The sequence below is a fragment of the Rhinolophus ferrumequinum genome, chromosome 18 (assembly GCF_004115265.2).
Source record: "Rhinolophus ferrumequinum isolate MPI-CBG mRhiFer1 chromosome 18, mRhiFer1_v1.p, whole genome shotgun sequence".
Lineage (NCBI taxonomy): Eukaryota > Metazoa > Chordata > Mammalia > Chiroptera > Rhinolophidae > Rhinolophus > Rhinolophus ferrumequinum.
The window spans coordinates 36450172-36471074 of NC_046301.1; the positions used below are offsets into that span (position 1 = coordinate 36450172).

The following is a 20903-nucleotide window of genomic DNA, read 5'->3' on the forward strand; positions in this document are numbered from 1 at the left end:
AAATAACATTTCCAATAATCCCTGCACTGTTCTGAACTTTCAATGATGTTTTCTTGCCTAGGAACAAACAAGAGTGAGGGAGTGATTGGTTTTCTCCAAGGAAAGGCCACTGGCTTTTTTGTCAATTCGGGTTGTTCTAGGCATATCCCAAACAATGCATTTTAAATTTCTTCTGCATACAATGATTCAAGCCTTTCTAGATTAACTCCAGATTTGTTTTTCAAGTTATTCACAGCTTAGCACTGAATATAAGTCAATCAATTATATGATAAATAGGAGAGGAAAAGGAAAGTGGGAGTTTCAAGAGAGTTGACCAGAAAAGTGTCAATAGTTCTTTGGAAACTCTTTGTACACAGGATATTGTGGAACAGGGACTTCTCCATTGCCAGAGACTTGGGTGGAAGTTCTAGGTGTATTTTACTTTGTATCATTCTTTGTCACAGGAAGAGATGTAGATAGGCTCCAGAGAATTTAAAAACATCTCGCCAATGACATCTTAGTTGGTTATTAAAACAAAATGCTTTATTTTTTTTAAAAGCAGAAAGTGTGACAAGAATGAATTTTCAGTCTTTATCCAATGGTGTGTAACATGTCTTACAAAATCCTTCTCTCAGTCTCTTAACAGTTTTCTTCATGACAATATAGCTAAGCTTGTACAAACGAACAAGATGTCCATCAGCATTTTGCAGCCTAACATCTTAGCCTACCATCAGCACTACCCCTATTTCGGATAGCCAACTCACTAGAGTTCCTATGTGTAATTTCCAGGAACAACAGGGTAGTTTGAATGAAAACAAAGACTCCAAATTGGTCAGTTATTTTCTCTATATTTTTTTCCTCACCACCTTTTTAAGGTAGCGGAAGAAAAAATGAAAATAACATGGGAAGAATTTACTTGTAGTTTTTTGCGAGTTTTGCAGGTTGCTTATTTCAGAAACTTTCTGTATGGGTTAATCAAGTATCTAAGGATGCACTGTTGACATTCTCTTATTAATAACAAGAACAATGACAGGCAATATCAGTTGAGTACCTGTCCTGTAACATGTCTGTGCTAGCACATTATTTCATATGACCACAATCCTGTGAAGTAGGTACTGTCACGATTCCCTTTTACTGAAGAAGAAACTGAGACTTAGGGGTACTGAGAAGCTTATCCAAGGTTACCTAGCTTGGGGGCAGTGGAGAGTCTATCTCTGTCTTCTACTGCTTCCTTAGGCTAGAAAGAATCTTCCTTTAAAAACAATCTCCAAAGTCAAAAATTGGCATTTACTTAAATATGGTAGAGTGAATGGATACATTTATTTTTGTTGCTTCCTTAAATCACCCCCCCCAAAAAAAAATCGAGAGTAAAGGAGTGAAAAACTGTAAATTCATTAGAATAAAAAGTGATAGGATGAGTTGCCATCAATAGCAGGAGAGGAAAGTGGAAACCACAGTGCCTACAGAAAGTGAAGCAAACAAAAAGGAAACTAATTTGAGCAACTGAAAATGTGACCATTAGATTTCTCTGAACTTGGGGGAGAGGGATAAGAGTGGATACAAGAAGACTGGTTGAAAGTTTGTAGGAGATCAGCCAGCTCTACTCGCCCACCCTTGTATTAGTCAACCATCCCTCCTCCACCATTTTAGGAGACAGGAGGCTTCCATTATGGAGACAAAGAGCCATGTGTTCAGACCCCGAAACACATGGTACAGCAGAATGAAGGGGCCAGAGAAGAGGCTGAAAATGGGGATGACGAATTAAATGAACGTATCTACTAAATGATGAAAGCCAGCCCCTTCGCTCTGCTCAGCTCCCAAATGCCAGCTGCCAAGCATGTACCTGCCCCATCCACTCTCGCCCAGGAAAGGAGACTGAATATCTTTCCTTCTGGAGAAAATGATCAACCTGAAAAAAGACTTGTAGATACTGGCACTTGGGGTCCTTGCTCAATCATAGATTAACTCCTACCAGCTGACAAACCCCAATCAATCATACAGTTTTCAGCCAACTTGCTGGTGCCAGAGGTGATGAGACTCTTAAAGAAATCTTCAAACATGAAATTTAGCTGAAATAGATACAAAGGAGAAAAGGAACTTGAAAAAAATGGAGGAAAAGCAGGAAAAGGGGGGAAGCTGAATTACAACAATGACAACCAACCCTCCCCCCCAAAAAAAACCCTCTCCAATGATTAATATCTATAAAGAGACAAAGGACATTACTGCATCCACAAAACAGAATAGGATACCATAAAAATTTAGAGAATGAGAAAGAAGTCTTAGGAAATAAAAATATAATAGCAAAAATAAATTCAGCAGAAGGTTTTAAGACAAAGAAGAGGTCTACAGAAAGCACAACACAGACAGTCAAGAAAAGAAAAATATCAGAAATTCAGGAAGGAGTTCTGACATTGGAACAATGCAAGTTTTAGAAAGAAAGAACAGGGAAAATGGAGAGGAAATAAAAAAATAATGTAAGGCATTTTCCAGGATGTATAACCATGAGCTTTTAGATTGAAAGAGTCCACTAAATATCCTGTACAATGTCTAAAAATATTACATATCATAATGGAATTTTGGAGCACTGGGGATAGAGAAAAGATTCTACATATTTCCAGAATTGGGAGTAAAAGGCCATATGCAAAGGACCAGAAACCAGATCGGCATTGGATTCCTCTAAAATAACAGTAGAAACTGAAGAATCTGAAGCAATTCTTTTGAAATTCTTAGGAAAAACCTGTAATTCCAAACCTAGCCAAACTGTCAACTCAGTGTGAGGACAGAATAAAGACATTTTTTTTCAGACAAGTAGGGTCTAGAAACAATCTGTCCCGCGCTCTTTCTTTTAAAGCTACTGGAGGGCACGCTTCTGGCAAATGAGAGAATAAAACAAAAAAGTAAATGCATGGCATCTGCAGTCAGGAGAACCAGGATAGGAAAAGGTGAAAAGTACTTCCAGAATGATGATGAAGGGAAGTCCTAGGGAAACAGCTGTGCCTTACGCAGAGAGAACAGCTAGCCGGAGAATGGAACAGAGGATGGGAGCCACCAGGAGGGAGGTCTCCTGCATTTCAGGGGCACTACTATCACAGCAGGAAACTGTCATGAGAAAAACCGATGTTTAGGAAGACGCTCAAGATGCTGGCTAGCTGCACTGATGCCTCAGTGAGACCCGACAAGGATGTAGATAGTTTAGTGTAAAAAGGAAAAATCATGACTGGAAAAGTAAGACTCAGTGTGCCATAGCATCATTTCCTAAATATTTCAATAATACTGGATTATTTATATTTGTACAGTCTCTGAAATAATTTTTGGGTGTGACTTAAGCAAGTCCTTATTTTACAATGCCACATGAATGTGACACACGTCCAGGTTGTAGAAATAGTAGCAATAAAACTTTCTGGAGGAAAAAATGCCCATGTCTCATTACTCGAAGTGCAAGATGACAATAACTGCTTCTATTAGAATAAATACCCAGCCTATCACTTGCCATGGTCAAATGTGGAATGTCTGGTGCAAGGTAGAGGCTCTTGCCTTATGACTATGAAGAGTGGTTTTTCAATTTCTGTAAATTCCATGATAATCTTGCTTCGCCTTAAAATCGTCCACTGCAGTACATGCTAAATTCAACATGAACCAGCAATCAACAGTTTCTTTCCTACAATAAGAATAGTTGATATTTATAAATTTCCTGTGAAAATAAGTCATGGGGGAAATCTGACACTCGGAGGAAAAACGACCTATGGGTCTAGGATTTATATCTGACAGATTGCATAACCAAGTGGAATGCAGTTAGCAAGAGAAGTATGGTTATTTTCTTGTATCATCTGAAATGCATTTATTCTAGACTATTCAGATTGTACAATTCTGACTGATAAGAATCTGGGAAAAAGAGATGAATTCAAAACTTTATCCATCTAAAGACATCCACAATGTTGTGATAACTTTTGGTTACTTTTCAGAGGTCAAGCTCTTTTAATGACAATCTAACTTAGGCCAGCCTCTCTCCCAGCCCCATGACACAGTCTTAGCCTTGTTGGATGGCCTCCCAAGAACACACCACTTTGGCAGATTTGATCCCTTCTGGCCGGCAGGGACTCCTTGCTTCCTCTTCTTTCTACCCCAATACAGATTTATATGTTTCAGGCCTGAGCTGGATCCAGACCAAGGTCTGCCCTGCATTTCATCTACTCTAAGATACTCCCGTATGAGAAGACAGCAGATTAGATGAAGCATTAGATCCAAGCACAACCATGACGGAGCACCGGACAGAATGCTAGAATCCATTTCAGCCAGGGTCCTCCTTTGTTCTGACTAAAAGCACCAGGGCACAGACACAATTTAAAGTATGCACCTCCCTCATTCTGTTTCACTTCCAATTTTAGTAAGAATTCAGTTCATTTAGATGGCTTACTTCTAACACCAAGAATATAAAATAGAACTTCATTTTATAAAGGCAGCTTTTGGTCCCTTGTTAAAATGCAAAATAACAAAATGCAAATTTCTCCTTATACCGCGGTGAAAATGGGGATAATGATCCTCTGCGTAAATCAAGTTTTCAAGAAACAGGACGTTCATGAGCCATCTAATTACTTTTAGAAACCTCTCTCTGCCAATTTTTTGGTAAAACTAAAAAAAAAAAAATCTTTATTATAGTTCTTTCCAGTAAGGCAGCTGTTTAGTATCAGAAAGTTCTAATAATGACAAAATGAAATATAATTCTGCTTTTATAGGTAGAATCATTAGAGCAAACAGAAAGTGAAATTTGCTGTGATTCTAGAATGCTTCTTCATGAATAATCGTCTCCTGTATGTGTAAGATTGCTTTGTGATAGAATAAACATAAATGTGAACATTTCACATTGGGTTTCGAGGATATCCTTTGAAGAAAGCAATGGTTATGAAGGAAGGGAGGGCACCAGACATGAAAACAATCATCTGGGGCAAGAATTTGCCCCCGTGGGTAAACCTCTTTGGAAGTCCAAGCTACAAACTCTAGTTTAGAAACTACAGAGAACAAAAGACATTTTTACTTTGCACTGTATTGTACTTAGGTCACCTTTTATGGTTCTCTCCCCCGCCCCCCCAGACATTATTGCACATAATGATACATCCCTGAAACCAGATGGCATATAAACTATTTCAACAAAGAAACGAGGACAAGAAAATAGTTGTGGTCCTTCCAGAAATCTTTCACAACCTTCACATTTAATGACAATTACTAGGAAAACAGCAAGTTTGAAATTATAGCTGAGGCATATAATTATCTATATTTGACCTACTTATAAACTGCTCTGAGGAAAAAGAATACCAGATAGCTATACCTACCTACTCTTTCTGGTTCCTGACATATAGAGTGAAGTAAAAATACTTGGATAGGACGTTAGTGATTCAATGGTTTCACTTACCAGCTTCATATCAGAAGGCTCACAGCTGGAGTTCCTCAAATGCTGCCTACTACGGACACATGCATCCTTACAGTTAAATAAAAAAACAGACCTAAAGAACAGTGTGAAATGAAGCAGGGCATAGAGCAAATGCATTTTCAAGGTTTCTGAGTTGAGAAGGGGTAGAGCAGCGAGCTCTAGCAAACACAGGGGGAATGCAGATAGAGAAATTAAATACACATACATATTCACTAAGGCGTTTCCTCTGAGCAACCTCCTAAACCCTTAACAATTAATGTGTATTTTCAAATACCCTTGATAAACAGAGAAGCCGGTATTATCCTAGGGGGAGCTTCCACATCCAGAGATCAGAAGACATGAAACTGATAGAGCAAAATCTGAGGTTCTGATTGCAATGAATTAATTTATAATTTCTTTTTGAATAATGAAGCAAATTTGTGTGCTCAAATTTATATGTGACTTATCCTGCCATGGAAATGGAAATTATAGAGTTTCATGACATTCTAACATATTTTACTGAATTAGCATAATATGCACGTTATTCTTAAAACCAAATGAAAGAATATCTAATTCCTTGCCACATATGGAAAAGGTTTTCAAAAAACTACATCAACTCCATGTTATCCACAAGGTTTGTGTAATCATAACTTTAGTCAAGTAAGGAAACAGTCATTCTTAGGTTTGTTGAGAAAATGAACAGTCTGCTTTTACACATGTAATAGAAACCAACTAAAATAAACCTCCCTGTTTCAAATGTTCTCACCATTAGGTGATGTATTAGTTTGAATGAAAAACTTACACATTCACACAAAAAATAAATCAATGGTAAAAAAATAAAAAATTGGCAACCTAATATATTTTAGCCCTGTAGTAGACAGAAATAAATTCTCTAGTCATAAAAGTTGTAGACACGAAGTGAAAGTCAATATATAAGGATTAGAGACTCATTAGTTGAGAAGAGTTGTTTTAAAATATACAAATATAGGAAATAGGCTCGTTCAATAAAAACCCACCTCAAGGTCTTACTTTGATAGGAGGTTAGTAACTACAACGTGGATCATGGTGCTGAAATATAACTGAAATAAATAGGGGGGCTAAAAAAGAAGTATGAGTTATACTGGAAACGGCTCTATCAATCTCTGACTGCGAATAATCTTAGTGGCTCCTCATGAAATAATAGCAAGTGATCCCCAGGATATTCTTGTTCTCTCACCTTATCTCCTCAGATGTAAACCTCTTTCACCAGAGCTCACTTCTTTTTCTTTCACCAGCTTTTAGACTCCCTTTTCTAGATCCCTTTCATTGTCTGTGGATTTCTTGACTGTTTATAACCAATATTCCCACTTCCTCACACTTCTTCATTGGAAATGCTTCTGTCCCTTACTGAAATCTGCTTTTCCTTTTACTAACCTCATCATGATTTTCTCTGAACAAGGAGGGCCCCTTGTTTCCCAAAGCTACTCTTAGAACAGCTTTGCCATCATCATTCAACATCTGCATCTTTCTTGAAGTCTGTGTCCTCCACCTAAAATCACTCTCTCTTCCCTCCTGTCACCAACAACCTTGGTTATTTCCTCATTTTTCCTCAATGACTTGAGTAGCTAGTGTTTAGTTTCCTGACATCAACTTTGGCCATCATCCATGTTAATGTTCTTTCTAACACCTTGACTTCATGGTTCCTTGATCACTTCCTCTACTCCTGTGATCTTAACTTCCAAACAGCTAGCTCTTAAATTCCTTTATCACTTGGAAGTTCTTTCTTTAGTTCTTGAACTTCCAGAGTCCTCACTTTGATCACAATTACTGTACCCTTTTCATATTTTCCTATCTCACACCCCATTTGAGTCATTTACACTGTTGGTGTAACTTCCGGTTTATTGACCCCTTCCGTTTTCTTGAGTCTTATCTCTTTTCCCCTTAAGCCCTCATCTGGCTTCATTTGTTTCCCTTTCTGACCCTACACACTGCTCGGATGCTGATTTCAATGCTACTTCTCAAGGATCAACAAATTGAATATCATAGCATCCTCATCTTGCCAGTACCGCCAACTACGTGTATCGTTTGTTTTTCTCTCCGGAGTGCTGATGATGTCTGGAAGTCATGAAGCCATGCTCAGTAAATCTGAGTTTTCACTAATTTCAAATGGGTTCTCATTACTGTTAGGGAATACATGATTCCTTTCTTGGTATTCCTTATCTTTTCGCATAGTTCTCTTCAGCCTCTTTCACTCTTCTTAATCTGATAGTTACCACCAACTATCCTTCCTCTTAAGGCAGATACCCTCATCACATAATTTACTGACAATATTGTTATTTGAATCAGAACTTCTATTTTCTTTCACTGTATCTTTTCTCCTTCACACTGTTTCCATTGTCATCCTACTTTCTGTGGAAGGCCTTGTATAGATTATACATTAAATATTGGTCTTGAAAAACATTTGGTTTATTTTTGGCTTCGAAATGAAAAATTAACTTATCCGTATCACTTTTATCCTAACATCTGAGATGTGCAATTGAAGAAATTAGAGTTTTGTTTGTTGGTGGGGTCCGGGAGGAAGAGAGTATTTGTTGAGGAACGAAGTCATTTTGGAGTAGAGGGCATTTTCTGGAGCTTTCTAGGATGGGCTTTAAAAACCCAGATGAAATCCCAGTCACAGCTTCCAGGAAAAGAGAGGAGCTCCAAGTGAGGAGGTGAGAGCATTCAATGCCTGAACGTTTTGCTTCCCATTATGCTTGAAATTGAGCTTGGTGACTATTATTTTTATCAGGGACGATCTGTAATGAGCAAAATGAGTTGAGGTTGAATGGAGGGAGGATGAAAGAGACAGAATCAAAAGTACTTATTTCTTTTAAAATACTTTGTAGTTATTAAAGTGATTAACATTGTTGAAAAGTTGAAAAATTGGGACTACTTAACAAGAAAATGTAATCTGCTCAAAATTCTACCATTCAGAGACCCACAAGTAACATTTTGGTGTATTTCCTTCTAATATATAAAACTCGTTATAGTTGGTTAAAGCGTTGTATTGATTTTTTCCATAAAATTAGTATAAAGCTGCATATATCATTTTGTTTCTAGTATGTTTTGCTTAACACTATACTGTTAATATCTTGACATTATATTTATAGCATTATCTCTGAGCATATTGTTCAAATGTGGCTCCATCGTATCTCTGAGCTGAGTACCTCCGCCCTTCAAAATAAAAAGTCCTTACTTGGTAGTGATTACCTTTTCCAACTAACTTTGCAATCACCAAAGGAGCTCTCATACATACATAGGCAAAATGAGATGGAAATGTTGAAGAAATATTGAATCATCATGTATTCTTTCATGGAAAGCACCAAATGTTCGAGATGTACCTATGGCAACTCTTATGGGTGATTGAGTACCACTTTGAATGTACATAGGATATCTGCAAGTATTTCCAACTGTATTTCAAGACACCAAATACTAACCATAAAAATAAGGAGTCAACCTTCTTCTGGAAATGTAATTAAAACATTATATTCACCAAGAGACTAGCATAGCAAAGCACTATTATCCTAATAGCTAAAAATGTGACACTGTCAGATCCAATATTTACATGAAAAAATCATGAGGAAGAATACATCAAAATGTTATTCCTTAGTTAAAAGTTTCATACTTCAGGAAGTTCCTTGATTGCACTTTCCATTTCAGGGAGGGGTTGTTTTCAAAGTCATCCAATACCAACACTGTTAATGCAAAGTCGTCATCATACTGTATTTATGAAAAGACCACATCCGCATAGACAGGTGCTTCAGAATTAGGACAACGATTGAGCCTACATTCCTTATTTATCATTCTCCAATGGGTTTCTCTGTGTGATTTTCTAATAACAAATTTGAAAAGCTACTTTCTGCCCTATTTTTTTTTGCCCTAATATTTTGAAGGCCCCTCGGGTTCTATAGTTTGTAGTTTCATGGCTACTAAATTACTTTGTTATTTGACTAGACTCAGCAGATAATGACAATCATTTAACCAGAAATGGGACCTGGTGCCTAAGTTTTCTGAATCAAAAGCAGAATCGCTTATCTTCCAAACATTAAATTGGGAAGAGAAAGCAATTAGATTGCAGTGAGTCTAACTGCAATCTTTGACATTCTTTGACAACCCTTGTGTAATGTTAAATCAGTCATTCTTTGACAACACTTGTGTAATGTTAAATCAGTCATTCTTTGACAACACTTGTGTAATGTTAAAAGATGTATAGAATTTTGGGTGTATAGTCTTGCCAATATGATCGTAGAGATCACTGGATTATAAGTTATTCACAGACAATGCTTTTATCTTCTTCATCTTTGTGTTCTCAGCATCCAGCATTACCCAACATTTTGCAGATGCTCAATGAATGAGGGAATGAAAAGCATACTAGATTTTTAAATACACTTATATACATTTAAATGCACTTATGTACAAGGACCTCTTCACAACTCCTTGATGATTATTACATCTCTTGAAAATTTGTTACTTATTTTGCCCTAAATTGTTTTGTCATCTCTTTGTCTGTTTGTGTGTGTGTGTGCGTGTTTAAATCTACCAGGTAAGGTTTATACCAGAATGGAACCCAGGAAACCATCTTTATTCTGATGTCAAACAGTACTTTAGTGAGATCTTGAACCTTAACTAGTAGAGGTTAAAGGATGGAAAAATGTTCCACTTTCTAAGTTACATGACCAAGCCACACACTGGAGTTCGAGCAGCAGTCCAACATAAACAGGACAGAAAGGGAGTAGCACAGAAGCTTTCAGCCCTTCATCAAAAGTCTGGCATCTGATAGGGGTGTTAACATGTCAAGTACACACACCTTGAAATAGCAGCTTGATTGTACTGTGGCCAACTGACATTGCAAGTATGTACTAGAGAGTGAAAATGTCCTCCTAGACCTTCCACATATCTCATTTTCTCCATAATGTTTTAAAGTGAGATGTTAATCAAATGAGAACACAGGAGAAAGGAGGAAAGAGTTGAAAAGGTTCCAAAATTAAGTAACTTGGTTGGACAAACTTTTCTACTGTAATTCTACCCCATGGGATTCTTATTTAATTCTTTCATATTCGTTTCATTTATAAGATAAATGATGCCAATTTTAAAAGTATTGTAAAGTGGGAAAACTCTGGGATCAGTGGGCTTTGAAACTGGAGTATCGAGGTACGAAGTTAAGCAGAACAAATGGGGTAGCTCTTCCTCTTTGTCAATCTGCTCTTGCTTCATTCATTCAAAACCATTTTTGAGCATTTACAATTTGTCAGGTCCTGATCTAAGTCCTGGTGAAAGGGCAGTGAATAGAACAGTCAAGGTCCCTACTCTCAAAAAGCTTAGATAATAATAGTGGGAAAAACAATACACAAACCAACAAGCAACTATGAGAAATTATTACCTACTATGCGGTAATTAAAGAGGATGATTTATTGGAGAATGAAGCTGGGTGGCTGCTTTAGAATGGGTGCTCAGGGAAGGTGGTGACATTAAGCTGAGAGTTGAAAGCAAGGAGGCAGCCATTAGTAGCAGAACATTCCAGGGAATAGAACATTCCAAGCAAGGGAACAACTTGTGCTTAAATTTGTATCTAGGAGTGTGGAGAAAACCCTAAGGAACTTCCAAATATAGCAAACCTGGCACACTTAAGTCACTGATAAAGAGAGAGATAACACGCTGCTATTTTCTTCTCTTCTAACCCTCAAACACATCATCTCTCACTCCCACGTGTGCAGTGCAAGAACGTTTCTTTGATTTACACAGTGCTTACTATTGTTTATGATGATGAAGATGTAGCTTTGTCAGTTCAGAACTGGACTGAGGAGACACACAGAATCCCTAATACCTTAGCATGAGTGAGTTTCCAGGGTGGGAGTGAGACAGGAGACCAAGAAAAGCAAGGGGAGTGAAATGCAATTATTTTGAGATGCCTAATTCAGCCTGAAATCATTTTACCCTTTACAGATGGGAATTAATAATACTGAGTTTTTCTTTAAAGATTGGAGAAAGAGAAAATAGTAAGAATAGGAGCAAAGAGAGTTAAATTCATATCGTTTCGCCGTTGATTACATATGTAACATTTTAAAAAACATTTCATTATCATTCTCCCAGTCAAAGGTCATGGACTTTTATGGTAACGTGTATATTACTGGCACTAGAGTGACAAATATGCATAACTTTATCTGTCCTGTCCTGTTTTGGAGTGCAAGGACTCACCCATTGGTTAACTCTTCAGTAATTTCTCTTTTGAGTTCTCATTTTGCTACTTCCACAGGTTTATATTCTATCTCCCTCCCACAGGACAGGGGAAGAATATTTAAAGAAAAAAAAAGAAAAAAGAAATGGGGTTTGAATACAGAATATTGCTATTTATATCTTGTCTGGTCTAATTTAAGAGATAAGCTCAGTGGAGAATGCTTTTCTATGTGCTTTGCAAACGACCTACTAAATTTGGTATTCACAAGTTTCCCCCTAGGGTTTATTCCTAGGAATCCCATGCATATCTATGCCCTGAAGAACTATGTTTTGGCAGGAATCAAGAGAAGCATCGATTTTGTGCCCTGTATTTATTTTGAACCTTCAGGCATAATTTGTAGAGAGTAGGAGGCAGCCAGACTTATTTGGTACACTCCAAACAAGAAAAATAATAATAATAATGATAATAATAATAACAATAATTTACAAAAAAAAAAAACAGTTCACAAGTTAGGTTTATGTTTACTCCTTGCTCTTTTTCTGTGTTAAGAAATATGACTTGGGCACCATGTTGCTTCTTTTCTTTGTACTGTGACAAGATTGAGGGTCAGACACCGAGTCACATAAAGGACTCTCATTTATGAATGCTTCCCTGTGCAGTGTCTAAGTGTGCTTTGGGTCCCACAGAAAATGGTCCCACAAATCCAGTGTACATGGCAGCTGGCACTTATCGAATGGCCTACATTTCATCGAGTTTAACTTATACCCTGTTTCTAGCCAGACCATCAACTCTAATGCATCTTTTGGAGAAAAAATTAATATAAGACCCGGTACAGTATTATATTATATTATATTATATTATATTATATTATATTATATTATATTATATTATATTATATTATTATTACTGGTCTTATATTATATTATATAAGACCCAGTCTTACATTAAAATAAGACTGGGTCTTACATTAATTGTTGTTCCAAAAGACGCATTAGAGCTGATGGCCTGGGCTAGGTCTTCTTCTCTGGGAAACATGGTACTTGAGGGTTAGCATCCCAGACAAAAGACCCTGGGAGAGCAGAAACTGAAGTGGATGCCTCCAGGACGCTGAGCACCCAGTCCTCTAGGACAGGCCTGATAGACTCAGCTGGAGGTCTGCGAGGGTTGTGAGGCTACTTGTGAGGATTTCTGTTGGATAAGAGAGGATCAGGGCTGGACCTTGTTAAAGAAAAGAATTCATGATATTTCTGTCTTTTTATTGTAGTCTTTGACTTCGCCCCTTCCATGATCTATTGGAGCTATTTGAGAGACAAAAATGCAAAGAGATTTTCTTTCTGAAAATGATCATTTTTCAGGAATCTGACAAATAACGATTTTCAGGTTAATGTATTGTGAGAGTAAATATTTTAATTCTTATTTTTTGTCCCCTAATCATTTCCTATTTGATTAATAACAAATGATTTGGATACATGAAATGCCACAAAGCCCCAAAATATAAATCTCTCTTTTTATGAAGAGGAATAAAATCACGTGCCAATGAGAAAAGATTAGAGTGATCTAAAGTTTTTCAATGCCAAGAATAAGAAGCAAATCTCACTTTCCCCCCAATGTATGAAAAGAAATAAAAAGATGTGTGAAAGAATTTTACCTGGTAGTTACCTGTAGTCATTAATTATTAATAACTCAGATGCCATTCTAAATTATTTGCAGATATCATTCAACAACATTCTTTTATCAATACACACAACTTTTAAAACAATGAGCAAACCCTTTCAGAAAATACTATAATACAGAAAGGAGACCTCACACCAAACCAAAAACATTGGTTACTTCAAGAGCGTGCCTTGGAAGAGAGAGAATTAACTTTTTCTTTAATTACTTATGCATAGTTTGAGTTATTACATCAAGTACGCATTTACTGTCTAATTAAAACAATCCAATAAAGTATTATAATTCGTAAGAAAAATTGAAAAATTAGTAAATATTATAAACTGTCATCACATGATTTTCTATCTAGTAAATGGCAATTATACAATATGAAACCCATTTTACTGATGCTCTAAGGATATACTTAAATACCTAATGATCTGAAAAAAGAAAACAGCAATAAAATGTGGTATAAGTAAAATTTTATCTCTAAGCTGCCAGGCTTCGTGATTAGGTGCTCTGCCTTTCCCTTAATTTCCTCACGAAGGGAAGAGTAACCCCTATATAAGGATCTTCAACACTGCAGTCCATTTTTCCTGCATCTTATTTTATATTGAAAATCTGACTAATAAGAAAATCATGATGCCACTCTTCCAACCTGTGCTTAAGCTACTCATCCTCTTAAAAACCACAAAACCGATTTGTCTGTCTTTTGTAGACATGGCCCCCACTCCATCATACACAGTAACAGTACCGTAAAGCAGAACTAAAAGCTGAAGAGCTGTTGAAACTCCTGAGATAAGAAGGGCTTCAATGCCTGTTAACAGCTCCTCATGTTTGCTCTCCTGTGATTTATATCCAATTTATGACAGCCTTTCTGGTGGATACACATCACTGAATCAAGAGCACGTCAAGTTCTAGTCATTAAACACATCCGCCCTTTCTTCCCCGTGTTTCATTAAAAGCACTGTAAATACATATGTAACAAACAGGTAAAGGCAGAAAGGGTTAGCAGTGGCAATTCATTTTATGGGTTGGAGCTACAAGGGTGTAAATCTCTTTTAAAGCTGCCACTTTTGACCTCATTTTACCTGCTCAGTGTGTCAATGGAGCTGGAACATAGATATTACATGTTTACCTGGCATCTTTCACACTACTGTATACAAACCTAGTAGTCCCACTGCCTGCAAAATGAGCCTGGACGGCATACAGAATTAAGTGCAGGGTAGTAACAGATTTTTGAAACGGCAACAGACGATCGTCCAGAAGTTTACTTTTAGAAAATCATCTGCCCATTTTTAACTTAAGGTGTTCATTGGGCTGATTCATTTGATTAGTCTAATAATGTTCATGCAATCACTTAATAAACAGTAGAGTTGTAAGATATTCTAGTGACTATCTTATAGGTTCTAGCATTTCTAACAAATGAGCTGATGACAGAGAGAAGAACAGACTGTTCGGTACCAGAGAAATAAAGAATAACTCTTACCCTAAAGTCATCTTTCCTGCCCCAAATCAAAAACATCAGACATCATAGGAAAATCTAAGGGACTTTCCGAGATTCTGGCGCATTCATTCTCAAGGAAATGTGACCTTGGAGAGTATGTATACATTTTATACGACTCTTCTGACATTTCTACTGACCTCTGTCAGGGCAGTAATTCAAGGTCTGTTATGCTATGATAGAAACTTTTGAGTTAATTGATTTCTGCCTCTCTCTAACACTGTAATGGCTCCATTCATAACAACTCTCTGCTGTGTGGTGCCAATGGAAACAGCTCATGCAAGGTTTATCATCCTAAGAAAATAATGGAAGTCAAATATGAAGCTGGTATTCATGGAAATATGCAGTTCCATGGAATTCCAAAGCCAAGGAGGTCATGTTGTGAAGGGCGCTCTTCTTCCTGACAAGCCTGGTTATCTCTGGTTTCAGTCCCCCTCCCCAGGTTCTATACAATGAATTTCCATCCTCAGCTTTTAGTCTTCCCGTGCTTATCTATATCAGATTTCCTTACTGATTTTTAAATGTAAAGCATTTGGAAATGCTTTTAATAGAGAGCTCAAAGTAGGTCCCATTGCCCATCACCTCTGGGGAGTGGCTACATCCTTGCTATACACTGGAAGGCCACACCAAGCACAGATATTTTCACAGCTGAAACCAGTTATGGCTTTTAGCAAAGGCAAGATTTAACCAAGCTTCTCATTCACCTTCTTTATTTTTAAGTATCATATATCTTTGAACGACCCCACTTGGTAGCAAAGTCACATCAGCTAGGGATAACTTGCTTGCAGAAGTGGCAATGTACCACATAGCTAAGTCCAGGCAAAGCGTTTTCACTGACCAGAGAAGCAATTGAACAGGGGCATGGAAAGTATGCTAAAACCATGCAGAAATACTCACAGTTTCGGTTTGGCAAGCAGAGGTGGTGGCTCTTTCGTGGGTGAAAGCAGGACAGCTGGTGTTGGAGGAGATTTATTACCGTTAGCTTTGCCGTTAATCAGTCCGTTTACTCCATGGTTGGGGTGGACTCCGTTAGTTTCCCTCTCAGCAGAACTGAACTGCATTTGAAGGGCTGCCATTCCAAGCCCCAACTCTGGGCTGTTCACCTGCTGGATCTCAGCCGGTTTCTTTGAAGCCAACTCAAAGGGACTTGTCTCCAAGATTGGAGGGGGCGGTGGAAAGTGTTGGAAGTGATCATTGTTGGATTCTCCCATGGAGTCATAGCTACAGTTTTCAGTGTTGGCTAAGGAAGAGGAAAGAGAGGAAAAAATAAGATGCTACTAACTCAAATTATTGTCACGCAGTCATAGATCATCTGAGAATCCCCTAAACCCTGTCGAGTTGTTACAGAAGAGGTAGCTGTGTTGCTCTCATCTGAGGCAGAAGCCAAGCCAGCTGGAGGGCTTGTTTCTTCCAAGCTTGTTTTGGGTGACTGCTACTTGTTTCATTGCCTGAACCGGCCCACACGTGGCAGAGACCAGCTACCAATTCATCAACAAGTTTCAAACAAGAGCCCAAGGCAGAACTTGGTAAAAAAAAAAAGGGCAACACAAACAGTATCAATATAATGCTTTGTCCTCTCACATTTCAGCCCACAGATCCGACTGTCCGACTGAACATCCTACCTGCGCTTCCTGACATTAGCTCAAGCTCTAAAGGTTTTACGTGGGAAGCAATGGGTATTCATTCTAGTAAAAGCTAAGTAAAGCTTTGTGTCTACAAGAAATATGATCTCATGGACAACTTTGTTTTCCAATTCAGATGACTGCCACAGCTGTAATTCAGCACAAAAGAAATTTTTACTTCTTACTCTCAATAAACTGAAAGCATCTTGATATAAGATGTCTTTTTGGGATTCCTCACCTTGCCCAGAACCCAGCAGAGCTCCTGGACTATACTTAAAAATGTTTACTGATATATATATATATGATATAAATATATATGTATATATAAATGTATATATATGTATATATATGTATATATGATATAAATATATATGTTTACTGATATAAATATATATGTATATACATTTATACATATTATATATTATACATATTATATTATACATATTATACATATATTATACATATTATAATATATACATATTATATATTATATATTTATACATATTATATATATTATATTTTTGATTATGTTGGGCCTATAGATTTAGCACGGATAAAAATGGGAAATATTACACGCCCATTTTGCCACACAGACCTGAGAGCTTTGTCCATACTGTTGGAGCACTGCACTCCTGCTATGGCCATGTGATGGGACAGTCTTCAAGCCAACTCAGAATCAAAATACTGGGATTGTCCCCGCTCTGTTTCTCCAGTCACGATACCGGAAATTCCTTTTCACATTTAAAGTACTCATTCATATCAACTTTCCCCATTAAAGCAAACCTCGTATTTCTAGTCTTAATTAAGATGAAGAAGCAGTAACAATTCCCACTAGAAGGTCCCTAACCCAGTCTTGGTCGTGCCTCTGCTGCCACCTAGCACCAAGTTTCCATTCTTCCCAAGAAATCAAAGCGCGATTTCGATTGTTCTCTCTAAGTCTGTCTCATCAAGCCAACAATCCAAAGACTGATTACCTACTATGTGCCAGGTTTGGTCAAAGAGGTATTTTTTAAATTGCAATAAAATGAAGAACAGAGATGAGGGAATAACAACAGCTAAGGTAACGCCAATCAGTAAAAGCAGAAAATAGCAAACTAAAGTTAAAAGACAATAAAAGATAAAGCTGTTTCATGTTGCCTTCCCTAAGGGTAATTTCTGAGTTTAAAAAATACCCAGATATTTTTGAATATTGGTTGCACTGATATATTGCTTTAGTTTTTCATATCAAGAGTTATACTTCACTATCCATGAACTTTGATTTCTAAGATCTTCACACCTTCTCCAAATTATATTAGGTTTATCTTGCATTAGTATTTCGGAACTTTCAATCATGGATGAAACACTGATTGATTCGTACAAATATCCCCAGATCTGCTGTGTTGGCACTGCTGAGAACAGTGGCAGCACCTCCCATTCAGAGGTGGCCTTCTGATGTGAGCATGATTCTGGGTTAACGTGAGGATGTCAGGAAACCAGCTCCATTGTTTCCAAGACCAAGATCGCATGATTCAAAAAACATAGCCCCACATGGGTTCATTTGCTACATTATCATTATCTTTTTGTTTTTCATCTCCACTTTCACTCCCCTCCCTCAAAGCCTTTTGTTTCCTGATGAAACACTGACTGTTAGGAGAACTCCTGGAGAGGCAGCCAGCATTCCAAATGGCTGAGCACTCCTCCTGGGATAGTTCGTTCCTCTGTGGGGAACCACACTAAATGCCGGGAACAGAACCTCACCATTTTTTAGTCCTTGCATACCTGAGGTGACAACCAGCTGGGCAGTGCTGGTTACTGATCCATAATCATTTCTTGCCGAGCACGTAAAGATCCCCGCATCTTCAGGGAAAGTCTCAGCGATAACGAGGGTACAGATCTCCTCTGAAAAGGAAGAGAACAGAATGCCTCATCAGAGTGACCCCACGAAGCCACTTTGAAGAAGACAGACCATCTGTCTTTCTATTATAAAACAAGCAAGTTAGATACTGATTATTAAAGAATCGCTTTACCAAAGTATTCACAATAGAACCTCTTTATACTTAATTTAGCAGTTTAGCCTAGGGGCAAAAGCTTTGGCGTCAGACCTTGGTGATTTCGGACAAGATCAGCTTTGGATTCCTCATCTACAAAGTGGGGATCATATACACCTAATGGGATCTCTGTGAGGATGAAACGAGATGTTTGCAGTGTGTACCTCCGCACTTGGCATGTGGAAGATGCTCAGGAGATGCCCGCTCTATTCTCCTCCTGCCTAGTTGTTTGTATGCGGAAGTTCTTTCTACTATAGTGTGGCTGCCTATTTCTGCTCAACTGAAAAGCAACTGGTGGGGAAAATCAAGCTTCTCTGAAATGCTGACAATGGGAAAAAGAACATAATGTGCAAATATTTGACCTGCACACAATTATTCTGGAAGCCACTGTTACACGGTGTGGCAGTGTTACATAGCATGAAAAGCCCAGACTCGAGAACCAGCTGCCAGAGCTTAAATAAGGCTCCTGCAACACTGTGCTTTTGTGACTTTGGTCAACCGCCCCGAACTTCAATATTCTTTTCTGTAAAGTGGAAGTAATAGCACAACCTCCATTACAGGGTTTGTATTAGTTATGACGCATGGACTTAACCATCCCAGGGTTACTGTGAGGTCTGATGATGGCCCAGGACAATCGCTCACAGTGTGTAGCTCTGACTAGGTACTAGATACAGTCACCAGCACTGGATATTAATGTAGCTTTAATTCTCAGGTCAACGTTGGGAGATTTGTTTATTATTATTAGCCTATTTTATAGACAGGAAACTGAACCACAATAAAACCACTGATTTGCCCAACATCACATAGCTAATAAATGGTAAAATCAGAATTTGAACTAAGTCATCTATTCTTACGATATGATATACATTATGCTTATAACACTGCCTGGCACACAGTAAATGCTTTGTAGCCAGTACATGTTAGACCTTACCATTGAAAAGCTACATCTAGTGTATATTAACTATTTTTAAATTGACTGTCTATACTGTACCAGTAAAATAAAGAAGATTATGTTGGTAAATGTTAAGAAAAGTGATATACAGTAAGTCCTCACTTAACGTCATGTATAGGTTCTTGGAAAGTCTAACTGTAAGTGAAACAACGTATAATGAAACTGATTTTACCACAGGCTAATTGACAGAAACAAGAGTTAAGTTCCTAGGGCATCTTTCTAGTCATAAAAACATCACCAAGCTGTCAATAAAGACCCAAAACACTTCTAATATTAAACATTGAAATAAATGTGAGCTATACACACATTTAAGAAAGATGAATAAAAACAAGTAAGATCTTTATTTTCCAACCCCCTTATTCCAGTTCAGGGTCATGGGTGGTGGGAGCTTCTCCTAGCAACCCAGGGTATCAGATGGAAACCACCCCGGACAGGATGCCCTTCATCACAGAGTCTCTCTCTCTCTCTCTCTCTCTCTCTCTCTCTCTCTCTCACACACACACACACACTCAAACTGGGACAATACAGACACACCAATTCACCACACACACACATCTTTGGGATGTGGGAGGAAACCAGAGTTCCCAGAGTAAACTGACAAAACAATAAACTTATTATATAAAGTGTACTCCACTATTTTGTATTTTACTTTATTTTAAAACAATGGTGGTTACCATCCATTTTCATGGGTCATGATCAGCAGTTTAAAAACACTACCCCATATGACCTAGCACAGTCCCTGGCTCAATAAATATCAATGAATCCTGACTAGAAGTATTTGGCCTATTAAGAAGTTTCTCAGAAAACATGAAACTAATAATTTGTAAAGAAATCTGCAACCACGTTTTCACTGTAGCATTATTTACAATAGGGAAGACCTGGATACAACCTAAGTGTTCACTGACAGATGTATGGATAAAGCACATGTGGTGCATATATATAATGGGATACTACTCAGCCATAAAAAAGATGAAATATTGCCATTCGTGACAACATGGATAGATCCTGAGGGTATTATGCTAAGTGAAATAACTCAGACACAAAAAGGCAAAAACATATGATTTCACTCATAAGTGGAATATAAAACAAAACAAAAAACAAATGAACAAACAAAAACAAACTCATAGATACAGACAACAGAGTGGTGGTTATCAGAGGAAAAGTAAGGTAGGGGTAAGGCAAATTGGATGAAGGGTTGAAACATATGGTAACAGAAGGAATCTAGACTTTTGGTGGTAACTATGCAACAGAGTATAAAATTATACAGATATAGAATTATAATGTTGTACACCTGAAATTTATATAATGTTATCAACCAATGTTACCGCAATAAATTTAATTCAAAAAAAAAAGAAAGGGGTTTTCAAGTCAAAATTTGATAACTACTGATACATTCAAAATACACAATTATTATTTGATTAAAAGGTCACTGAATAGAAGGAAATCAATAGGATAACAGAGAGGGCATAAGGTAATCTTGTTTTTTTGACTGTACTGTACACAGTTCTTGGCTTTGCAATTGAAGAAGATAAAGTGTGTGGAAATTATGCAAGTTGGAGCTTCACATAAGAT

The 20903-nt window shown here is 37.6% G+C and overlaps 1 protein-coding gene across 2 annotated transcripts in view; it reads right to left on the reverse strand.

Moving 5' to 3' along the window:
- Positions 1-20903, reverse strand: part of PALLD (palladin, cytoskeletal associated protein) — a 353019-nt gene that overhangs the window by 166824 nt on the left and 165292 nt on the right. For both annotated transcript variants that reach the window (XM_033134495.1, XM_033134494.1), the window contains exons 8-9: positions 18111-18230; positions 15628-15970 (exon numbers count right to left, since the gene is read on the reverse strand). In XM_033134495.1, the coding sequence (XP_032990386.1) occupies positions 15628-15970; positions 18111-18230 (463 nt within the window). The remainder of the gene's footprint in view (positions 1-15627; positions 15971-18110; positions 18231-20903) is intronic.